The sequence below is a fragment of the Coptis chinensis genome, chromosome 2 (genome assembly GCF_015680905.1).
Source record: "Coptis chinensis isolate HL-2020 chromosome 2, ASM1568090v1, whole genome shotgun sequence".
In the NCBI taxonomy this organism is placed as follows: domain Eukaryota; kingdom Viridiplantae; phylum Streptophyta; class Magnoliopsida; order Ranunculales; family Ranunculaceae; genus Coptis; species Coptis chinensis.
Window position 1 is genome coordinate 104,242,168 of NC_141457.1, and position 11,729 is coordinate 104,253,896.

Sequence of the window (11,729 nt, forward strand, 5' to 3'; positions counted from 1 at the left end):
TGCTCGACGATAAACGAATAGAGTCCCTTAGAGTTCGGTCCAAGGTGGAGATTATTAGTGTGTGGACTGAAAAAGGAATAGTCCCATATTGAACAAGAAAGGAGTTCATTATGGGATGATAAAGTGAGAAGCTCACTAAATAGTACCGAGGCCTTTTAGGATAAAACCCCAAACCCATGGCCAAAATGTGGCATAAGCCCAATGGGTGGTTAAGTAGGAGACAATATCACTACTAGTTATCCCAGGATTTGCGGGTGTGCCCAGTTCTTAATAGGCAAAAATGTTTAAAGCTAGGTACCGCGAGCAAAGATATGAAGAAATGTTTAACACTCTTTCACACAAGTTTTGGTTTTTTTTTTTTTTTTTGTTAAGAATAAACCTTTATTATACCAAACGTAATTTAGATAATCCTAATACATCATAAAGGACTTGCATATTTACAACCATTGGGGATCATGCCACCACACCGACGAACGGGCGGAAGGAAAGAAAGATCTCGGCGGGTCCGGATGAAAAATGTACATCGTCTTGACCGCCCGAATGAAAGTTGTTTACTTGATGAGCTCGCATGGGTTGCCGAAAAGCAGACACCATTTGCTTCCCCGATAAACCCAACCAAGTGCACTTCATGGAATTTGCGCAGAGCACTAACTTAATCTGAATAGTAATTCGAGCTAGTGACCAGTGACAATCAGTGATTTCATCCTTTAAAACTTTATAAAGCAATTGAGAATCTGTTTCAACCTCCAACTTCCGATATCCCGCTTCTAACACAATTTGGAGTCCATATAAGAGAGCGACAAATTCCGCTTCATTACTGGTTGCGAAGAAAATTGGAATCGAAGCTCCCATAATGAAACGACCCACAGCATCCCTAAGAATACATCCTCCACCTGCAGATCCTGGATTCCCAATAGAAGCCCCGTCTGTATTCAGTTTAACCATGTCTGCATTTGGTGGAAACCATTTAATATATACAAGCATTTGTTCTTTATGCTTTTGCCGGAACATGACTTCCATACACAAGTTTTGGTTCGGGACCAGTATTTCTCATCTGGTTTTGGTTTCTCATCTGGTTGTTTTCTGAAGCTTTCTTATTGATTTTTGTTGTCTTTCCTTAATTTAACCGACTCAAATAAGTGTTTTTAGTTTCAGATGTCTCAGGAATACACCCCACCCCACGAGGATTGATGATGAGAATCCTAATGTTTTGCTACTGTTGTCCAAATCTATTTATCAGGAATTTGATTCTCAGGAGTTCCAATTTTCATGTGAATTTCATATCTCATTCAAGAGTAAAGGAAACTGACACCCCAAACATGCTAAATTACTTGGCCCGACTTTTTATTGTGTGAATTTTTTTTATTTTGATTATTACTAGTTATTTATTTTTGGATTGGTAAGCCTGTTTTAAATGAACTCAGCCTTACTGTCTGTGTCTGTGTTCATTGTTCGGATAAAGGTTTTTATTTTTATTTGGCCTGTTTTATTTGTTTGTTTCAGATAAATCCAAGTGGTGTTAATGGTATATCATTCGTTTGTTGGATACTTTATACCAACCGAAGGCATGGTTTTCTTCATTTACTTTCTGTCAGAAGGAAAATTACCTTGTGGTCGTTTCGTGGAATTTTTCATCATCTCCATTGAGTTTTCCATCTTTTGACCTCTAAAACTCTGAAAATTTTGGTAGTGGTTTAGGTTTTGTTGGTCAAAATTGGTAGGTCAGATGCTGGGATATACCACAAATTGGTAACAACTCAGCATCTTCATCACTTGACTGGCCAGTAAGTATTTGTAGATTTTGGGAATTTGGATACTAATTATTGTTGTGTACTGCTGATATGTTTTCTGTAGGTTTTGTGTCGACATGTTGTGCAGACTAGAAGTACTCAACAGAACACAAGCTCAGTTTGAGAATCAATTGGGTCCATACTTTCTTCCTTTGTTTCTTGTCTAAGTCCCATTTTGTTGACAATTTTAATGATAAATTTGACCTATTCCCGCTCTTCCAAAAACTCTTTTCCTTATCTGAAAATCATTCTTGCAAGTGGAACTGACTGTTAACCGACATTGAAGTGGAAGATCACCTTCGCCAACACACCAGGGATTACTCCTAATGTGACAATGTTGTTGAAATCTCTTGTATATTTCTAAATACTAGTGTGTGTGCAAAGTGGAGAAGATGAACAAAAGGTGTTCTCCCCACTTTAGTGCATAGTAGATAGTCCCACATTTGTTATCCACCACATCGGGTCGTGGTCGGGCTTGGGCTTGGGCTTACTGTTGTTTGTGGGTAATAGTTTCACCAATTGTCTAAACTTGTTTTGTTTTTTTCTTGAACAGTAAGTTTCGGTGTTCTATTAGGAGTTGGTCTCTCTTCTTTATCTGTTTAGGAGACTGACCTAATCTATTTATAGAGGAATGGACTTCAATAGAAACCCATATCAGAGAAACAGAAACTTGCACCTGCTCTATTCTTCTTCTCTTCTTTCTGTAGCCGCCAGAAAGAGTTATATTGTTGTTCTGTAGAGAGTAGTTTGTTTTAGTACAAAGTCAAACTGCTGTACACCATTGAATCCTGTGAGGAAGAAGTCACTGCTGCCTTTCTGCACCACTGGAAGGGGTGAAATCTTTCCTTAAGATTGTTTGAATAGTTATATGTAAACAACAACTAGAGTAGAACAGAATGAACAGTAGACAAGGACAACAATAATAGGAAACCACAAAGGCGCCAGATTAGATCATCCTTAAGGAAAGATTTAAGCCCTTCCAAAGTCTCGCAAAGCGGCGATGGCGTCTTCCTCACAGGATTCAATGGTGTACAACAGTTTGACTTTACAGTAGAACAAACTACTCTCTAGAACATCAATATAACTCTCTCTGGCGGCTACAAGAAGAAGAGAAGAAGAATATGGCAGGTGCGAGTTTCTGTTTCTCTGAGATGGGTTTTTATTGAAGTCCATCCCTCTATAGACTTACAGTCGGTCTCCTAAACAAATAAAGAAGAGAGACCAACTCCTAATAGAACACTGAAACTTGCTGCTCAAGAAAAAAAACAAAACAAGTTTAGGCAATTGGTCAAACCACTACCCACAACAGTAAGTCCAAGCCTGAACCCGATCCGATGTGGTGGATAATTAACCAATGTGGGACTATCTACTATCCACTAAATGGAGAGAACACCTTTTGTTCATCTCTTCTATTTTGCACACACACACTAGTATTTAGAAATACACGAGATTCCAACAAATGTCTCACAACTCTTAAGCTTACTCTGGGCTTCCACCCTCATGGCCAGCCTAATCGCAACAAAGGAACTCAGCCTTACTGTCTGTGTTCATTGTTCTTTGTGCAGCAGCAAGGAAAATGTCCTGTTAACAGCAGCACCCTGTTATCTGAAGGAGTCCCCAAGGATGGAAGCAAAGTTGTATGTGGTCTCCATGACCCCTGATGAAGAGAGGTTCTGTTTATTGCCGTGGTGGTACAATGCACATTATATTGTTGCAAATGTAAGGCTTTTTGTATTCAGTACCGTAGCTCAACTGTTCCATTCCGTTCTGCTTCTTGTTATCAATTTGTAGGGCTCTCTTTAAAATGTCAGTGAATAATCCTTGGTTTCAGGCGATGCATGACTAACTTGCAGGCAAAAAAAATATTCTCTAATACATTCTTTAAGGAAGTAGATGTTGCGAGCAGCAGTGGATTCACCAATATAAAAGGGAATGATAAGCTGGTTTTTGAGATCATCTAACAAATGAAGCTTCCCTCGATTTAAAAGAAAGCTTCAATATTTTTTCAACAATGCCTTGGCCGAGTACATGCTAGGATGCAGGTATGGAGTGCCAAACTTTTTATGAGCATCAACGCGTTTTTTCAAACAATACCAATTATTACAACAATATCAAATATTAAAACAAAATCAAGGGTTAGTTAGGGATACCCCATTATTAGTTGCAATAGTGCCCCTCCAAGTTGCAAGATCCAACGGCTACGAGATGATTTTTTTTTTTCACATGACGAAATATTGGGGGGAGGGGGGTGGGGGTGTTCACACCTGCTCCCAGATGAACTCATCGTTTTATTGAGAGTAATGAATTCTAATCCCTCGTGATAATAAATTCTTAAATTTGAGGTGTTAGATAGGGTTAAGCATCATTGTAGGCGGAAATGGGGTTATCCTGTTCCTTTCAAGTTTCCATTTGCTTCCGCTCCCAACATCAAGATAAACTTGTAAGTGTCCTTTCCCACTTCCATTACTATGCCCAACTCATTTCCAATGCAGTTTAAATCTCTGCAAACCAGATTTGAGCAAATCTAGGTACACCATCCCCGCTTCTTCATAAAACCTATCTCACTGGTCTAAGAAGTCATGATTCAGAGATTAGTCAGTCTCTTGGTCGCTACGTTACAATCGTATTGGGCATGCAATATTGTGTTCAGGATTTGCGAAGCTAGTAGGATTGACTTATATTTTCATTGTCGACTAATGTGGCTGCATCATCTATTTCAGGTTTGTAGTGTTGCTTGAGACCGTTCGTTGGGTGTTTGTTTTTGGTGCTCGAGTCCGTGCCTCCTTCAAAATGATGTAGAAGCATTTGACATTGCTGACCGTCAATGCAATATATATATATAACCCAAATGTGCAGACTGTGGAGGAGACAAAATAGCCCGTCTCTTCACTGTCTTGGTTGCAACTTGCAACATTCCGATCTTGTAGATCATTTTGACTTATATTGTGGTCTGGATTGGCTAGGCCTGGTACGTTGACATTGTTCCATTCAATTGTAGAAGGGGGCTGTACGATTTTGGACTGCATCGTCTAGTTCAACCTTCTAGGCTTGTAATGATGTTCGGGATCTTTTTTAAATTATGTTTGAGTGAATGCCTGCTTGAAAAAAATGAAGAATGCCTATCATTTGATGCAACACGTGCATACGGTCATTACGGTGAAGGAACAGGCCCTACTCTTACTCGTGCAAAAAAAAGAACAGGCCTACTCTTCAAAACAGTTCAACTGATCCATAAACCTTCCACTTAAAGGGGTGGGGGTGGGGGTGGGGGTGTTATCCCAAGATGGACCATTATTCAGAAACAATGGTCCATGGCACCTGCTGATCGCAATTGTCATAGGGGGCTAGTTCTAGATGCTGTGATACCACCTCCCAAATTCACCTACAAGGCGTACGTATCACATGGCTTCTTGGTATTCAACTTGAGAATTTTGTCAACCCCTCGGGAGTATCACATGGCCTCTTATTCCCCCCCACCCCCCATCTTGGGCTATTCGGTGCCAAGCATAGGTAAAGATGTAGTGTGGGGACTAGGATGTTGTGACACTGCGGGGAGCAGAGAGAGACTGGCATTTCATGTAGAGATTGAAAAGCGTATAAAATGATTGGTTTGTGGGCATTGAACTTCTGTATTCACACACAAGTTTGAAACTCTTGAAGCTCAGGTATGTACATGGTTCAAACTTTGACTTAAGAAGATCACTGTATTGCATAAATTTCTTCATCAATGTAATCCATTGAGACACCCTCATCCTCAACCCCCCCTTTCAAGTCCAACCTTCTCTTGATGCCGTGTGCTAGTTGTTACTCATTTATATCTCATATAAATACAATTTCAAGGCCTTGCTTCTCATTGCCTATACGTTTTCTTCATCATCTCTCTCTCTAAAGATTTGAATATGAGGATCTCAGACACACTTGCATATAACTGGAGTTATGTTTGGGTTGTAAACATAGTGCTACTGAAGTCCCTAGAGCTGCTTGGCTTAATATATTCTCCTACAGATGGTGAGCTTGGAAAGCTCACGCTATTGCTCCTCTCTGCAAGCTCTTCTTTTGGTTTGATCACGCTCATTCTCCTTGTAGATGTCCTTCTAAGAATTCAGGTTCATACCAACGAAGCCAGATCGAAAGTTTGCAAAGGAGGCATTTGCTGGCATAATGTATATAATCATCGTAGAATGGCTACGGTTAATATGCACATTTTGTTTTCTTCTGTATAATGCTCCAATAGTGAGTTGTTTTTTGAATGTTGAAAGTTGAAACTGGCGTTAGCTAGTAAAGAAGTTTACCTATGTTTTGCAAAATTGGTTATCAGAGAGGTATGTCGGACAATATGGCACTAGATTTTCTGCTAGGGAATTGAGATCCAATTGGCAGTGGCCATAATTGTATAGCTGTCAATATGGGCACATTCAAGATGGACTTATAGTATAGTGCTTTTCTTGATTTAGAAGATTTCCTTGGAATGCAATACTATAGAAGTATCATGTTTGATTGCTTTAATTACGTACAGAGAGCATGTAAGCGTCAAAGATTCGGTTTCTTGGCTCTCAACCGGAGTTGCTTACTGTTTCTGCTTCTTAAAGCTTAACATAGGCGGTTGTAGGTCCAGATTGCACAAGTAAGATTAGCTATAGAAATAGGAACTTGAGAGATACCTTTATGGCTTTATCAGAAAATAACTCAATCTAAGGTTATTTCTACTTGTAACGATGCCGGATCCAGCAGTCAGCAAATTTGTTTGGCCTAGTCGATGCTAGCTAAGGTAACGGGTAGATTTTAGATGTGGAATTTGGTATGAAAGATGCGTTTAAGATTCTAGATGGGGGTTGGCATTCATAGTCCAGAAGTTAGGCACTCGCACCGACCTTGCACTCAAAAAATGTTACTCTAACCCCTAGGATCCCCTAGTGAGAATGCGGGACTTAAGAGTTAATACATGAACCTCAGACTTAAACAGTTAAATGCCCTTCTAAATTATCGTTTCAGAGGTTTTGAAATCGAACTCAACTATGTAATTATCCTAATCATTCATTGATTCTATAATAGAAAAAGGAAAAGACTGTTGCATAAGCGTACAACGGTTAAAGTAAAGAACTGTGTGTTTCACACCAAACCATGCACTTCTTCTCGACCCATTCCATACACATTCTCCTCTCCCCAAGGGAATATCACACACAACGAAACGGAAATCCCACCCTCAACTATCTCGTGATAGCGAGTTTTGCTACCACCTTAGTCCATCGAACTTTTCACACCCAATCAACTTTTCAGACCCAACCATTTGATCACAATGGCTGGATCGGGGTAATAGCAATGGGGCTCCGAACCACATGCTTCCCATCTAACCAAGACAAATACCCGAAAGCCCCACCAGAATCACCCAAGACCAAATCCTTGCTGTTTGCTGAAACAGTCACTGCAAAGCTCAATTTCTTCACTGTTGGAGAAAACACTAGCCTTGATGGTTTCACCATCACTGAAGCTCCTTTCGGAACTTCAACATTTGCTGTGTAAACTGAATTCGTTGGACCTACATTTGTAACTGTTCGAATAAACGTCTTGCTTTGGATCCCTTGTCTTGAAATCGCGAAAACTGTAGATATAGAAGGGTAATTCAGATTCTCAGGCATTGCCGTTCTTCTTGGACAAGTCACTGGTGTTCTAGTGATGACTTGAATCATTTTTGGATCATACTCAATTGAACACAGGAAGTTTACGTAGTCATTTTTCCCAATGTCATAAACCAGTCCAGGGTCCATTGCTAGATCAAGATTCACATGCCCGGACCCCATATCAAATGGGGTTGCTGATTTTCCAGTAGATTCATCGGTCATTGATTCGAATAGATTGTTATTGTTACTAGCAGTAGTCATCATTGCTGATCGAATTGCTGCCGGGCTCCAATCCGGATGAGCTGATTTAAGCAACGCAGCTGCGCCACTAATATGAGGACATGCCATTGATGTACCAGAAAGAATGTTGAATTCTGATATTCGATTATCCGAATCTAAACCAGTTGGACCGATTGCGTCTGTCCAAGCCGCCAGAATGTTAACACCAGGAGCAATCAAATCCGGTTTCAAGATTTCAGGGGTAAGACCATTTGGTCCTCTAGCTGAAAAAGAAGCTACAATTGGAGCTGGTTTGACACCAGTAACAGTGCCTCGAAACGCGATTGTAGCAGTTGGATTTGAAGTAGACGAAATGTAAGATTTCACAAGATCAGCTTCATTAGCACCAAGTGCACAAGCAGGTATAAGATGTGCATCACCAACTAGTCCTTCACCATGAGAAGCACCATTAGCAAGAATCATACCAACACCACCTGCTTTCTTCACAACTAAACCTTTAGCAACTCTTGGACTACTTCCTCTATCACAAATAACAATCTTTCCATTAACTAGCTTTGGATCAAGTGAACTTTCCATACATAGTGAAGCTGAAAGAAATCCAGATTTTCCAGGATAAACAAGTGGAAACATTTTACCATTCAATGGCAAACCCGAATAAAGCGACACACCTGAAAGCTTCTTCCCATTACCAAGAATCACATAAGAAGGAAAATTCCTATCAATTGTTCCAGCTCCAACTGTAGTAATCCACGGCGCGAGATTCGTCACCGACATTTCAGTAGGCCCATCATTACCAGCAGAAGAAGAAACAAAGACCCCTCTAGAAACAGCACCATAAGCTCCAATAGCAATTGGATCAAGATAATAAGGCGACGAAACGCCGTCACCACCACCAATCGATATCGAAATCACATCAACACCATCAGCCACAGCGCGATCGAAAGCCGCTAAAATATCTGAATCAAAACAGCCTGAATTCCTCCAGCACACTTTGTACACTGCTAATCTCGCCTTGGGCGCAACCCCTTTGGCAATACCAGATGCATAACCAGACATACTCGCTTCGAACGAGTACCGTCCAGCTGCAGTAGACGCAGTGTGTGTTCCATGACCATCTGCATCTCGAGCTGAACGAAACTCAATCGTTTGATTCACTCCACCAATTCCAGCCGATGCTTCGTGACCTTTAGCAAAAAAACGGGCGCCCACAATTTTCTTATTACAATGAGAAGCAGTGAACTGAACTCCAGTTTCACAAACACCTTTCCACCGACTCGGAATCGGCCCGAGATGTTGGTCTGAAAAACTACGACGTTCTGGCCAGATGCCAGTATCGAGTACACCTATAATTACATCTGAACCGTAATCTGATTCTGACCATAAACCTCTTTGGGTTCTAAGGCCTAGAAACTGGGGTGACCTTGTAGTGTGAAGCTGTCGACGTCGGTCTTCGAATATGGCTAGGACTGAAGGGTGTTGGAGGATTGAGGAAGCTTGTGTTGAAGTCAGTGTGGCGGAAAAGCCGTGGAAGACGGTGTCGTAAATGTGAAGGATTTGAACTGGTTCAGTAGTGAAAGTAGTAGTGTACCAGTTGAAGTGAGTTGGGAAAATTGATGGTTTTGAGTGTTCGTCTATTCGGACTATGTAGGTTTTAATGAGTTCGTCAGTAAGACTTAAGGTGGTAAGAGAAAGATTGAGGAAGAAGAGGAGGAGAAGAAATGAGGAAGCCATGTTTGGTAGAGCAGAGTGAGACTGAGAGTGTGGAGTGTGGAGACTGTAGCCTGTTGTTGTTATTCGAGATTTTAAATATTAATTTCGAGTAAAAAGTTGTTGGTAGGACTGGAAACGAGAAACGGATTTTTGGTTTTAACTGAGCACTGACACAAAGCGAATGAGTCTATATACGGCAGATCACAGATTCAAAATGAAAACGGATATATTAGAAAGGAATTGAGTGGTCTATTATCTATGGGTTTAATTAGTTCCAACTTGCGTGCGTAGGAAAGCATGGTCTAAAACATCAAGATTCGGTTATGCTCAAAATGGAATATGTATGAATATCACATGTTATGTTATGTTATGTTTTTTTTTTTGGGTAAACTAGTGTTATCCCTACTACTAGATGAGCCAATTAGGATTCTCCCCACTAGATGGGAAATTAGGGTCTCCCTCCTAAATACACACAAAAAAAATTTGGTCAACCCACTTTGACTTTTTTTTTTTGTGTATTTAGGGGGGAGACCCTAATTTCCCATCTAGTTGGGGAAAATCTTAATTGGCTCATCTAGTGGGGGCTAATATTGGTTAACCCTTTTTTTTTTTGGGTTTAAAATCTGCCCCCTACACCTTACAAAGAAAAACAATTAATTAACAGCTATTAGTAGAAAGTTAACAAAGGCTAAGTTGTTTTCAAAACTAAAACACTTAAAAGGAAATAAAACGACCACAAGAAAGGAAATAAAACGAAACAGAAAAGGAAAGGAAAAAGAAGGAAGCCAAGAATGTTCGTGGCTTAATCTATCAATTTTCTCTCCCAATCCCTCTCTCTCTCTCTTTTAATGGCAGTCGAAAAAGGACTCTCAGAGACCATATAGGGTCTTATTTTCATGTTTTATCTTTTGGATTGGGATTTCTTTTTAATAATTGCAAACTTGTGCAACAAATTGTAGTAGATTGATTACATTTTGAATGAGACAACTTTTAGTATTTTTGGGACTAAGATTAAGTGAAATTTTATGTTTAACTTCAATGGGAGACAGTGCATATTGCAATCACCATTAAATGAGTTTTTTGCAATGTCATTTCTTCAAAGTTAAAATCTATAATTTTAGTTAAAGAGAAGGAGAAGGAGTTTTGGGGAGAGAAAGTTGGATTATCCGATTATAGGGAGAGAAAACTTTTTTACTTCATTGTATTTAGTAACTCCATTTGGTTTCATACTTTTTAGGTTGTTAATTAATTCTACAAATGTCAAGTTTTCCTTGTAAGGTGTAGGCGGAGAAGATCTTGTCTCTATTACTTAAACTTGGTTGAGTTTACAATTTAGATCAACAATACACTTTGGAAGAGGCCCCAAGTTTGAACTTCTGATGGCCCACCTAGGCAGCTCATGATCCTCCCCATTAAAACTCCTACTTAGCCAAAGAAAATGTACTGAACCACTTAACTTAATTCTATTGATCATAGTTATAGAAGAAGGCTCCAGTTGACAGGCCAATCCAGTGGTCACATTGCTCTATTGAGATTCTGCAAAAACTTGTATGACTTTATGATTATCACCTTCTATTAGGAAACTATTTGCTTTCAACATGGATGCCAAGTGAATTGTTGTTTCAGCTGCAGTAAACTCACCCTCCTCAGCACTCTGCTTTGTTTTAAAAGTTATGAAAATTGCGGCCATCCCTTTGCCATCCATGTCCCAAGCTATTGCTCTTGCAGTAGTTGCTCCTCTTCATCCTTCTCTATCAAAGGCCACATCAAATCTAATGTTAATAAAATCTCCATCAATTCTAGGAAGAGAATTTATCATATCAAGAGTATTATAAGAAGGTTTAGAAATATGAGGGGTGTCCTCTGTTTCTCTGTCTTTTCTAAATGCTTCTATACTCTTATTCCAGCTGGCCACCGACCTCTAATAATGTTTTAGTTGAAGTTCTTGAACTCAAACTTGTACATGTTCCTAGCTTCCCAAATGCTCTGCATCACAATACAGACCAACAATTCTTTCTCTGCAACTCCTTTCTTGTTTAAGAAGTACTAGTTCACAACTTCATCTATCCATTCTCTAATACTCTAAGAAGTATAGGCTTCAATTCTCATATTCATAGAATTTGCAAACCACAGACTTCTTGTCCATTCACAATGCAAAAAAAAAAAAAAAAAAGATCGAGTTTTCAATACATGCTTCACAAAAAGGGCAACTCATATTTCCCTTTATGTCTTTGGCATCCAAAACATCTCAAGTAGGCAAAGTCTGCATGTACAATTTCCAAATGAAATGTTGTAATTTGCCTAAGAGATTTAACAACCATATTTTGCTAATAGTTTTCTTATGGAATGAGGATGATTGAATATCCTAATT

The 11,729-nt window shown here is 39.6% G+C and overlaps 1 protein-coding gene and 1 long non-coding RNA gene across 4 annotated transcripts; one reads left to right on the forward strand and one right to left on the reverse strand.

Moving 5' to 3' along the window:
• Positions 1–1,496: 1,496 nt before the first annotated feature.
• On the forward strand, positions 1,497–4,925 carry LOC147519969 (uncharacterized). Of its 3 annotated transcripts, XR_015212390.1 has the most exons (5): positions 1,497–1,784; positions 1,855–1,925; positions 3,356–3,509; positions 3,622–3,832; positions 4,511–4,925. It is a non-coding gene; the product is annotated as an uncharacterized LOC147519969 (long non-coding RNA). The 3 variants fall into 3 exon arrangements; XR_015212388.1 differs by lacking the exons at positions 1,497–1,784; positions 1,855–1,925 and having other exon boundaries at positions 3,042–3,509; XR_015212389.1 differs by lacking the exons at positions 1,497–1,784; positions 1,855–1,925 and having other exon boundaries at positions 3,201–3,509; positions 3,644–3,832.
• A 1,879-nt stretch (positions 4,926–6,804) lies between these two features.
• On the reverse strand, positions 6,805–9,488 carry LOC147519970 (subtilisin-like serine protease 2). The gene has a single exon (XM_086591488.1). The coding sequence runs from the start codon at positions 9,377–9,379 to the stop codon at positions 7,082–7,084; it is 2,298 nt and encodes a 765-aa protein (XP_086447614.1). The 5' UTR covers positions 9,380–9,488; the 3' UTR covers positions 6,805–7,081.
• Positions 9,489–11,729: the final 2,241 nt, after the last annotated feature.

Excerpts from the sequence above, each read along its gene's own strand:
- LOC147519970 (XM_086591488.1), bottom strand. The coding sequence starts at position 9,379 with ATGGCTTCCTCATTTCTTCTCCTCCTCTTCTTCCTCAATCTTTCTCTT.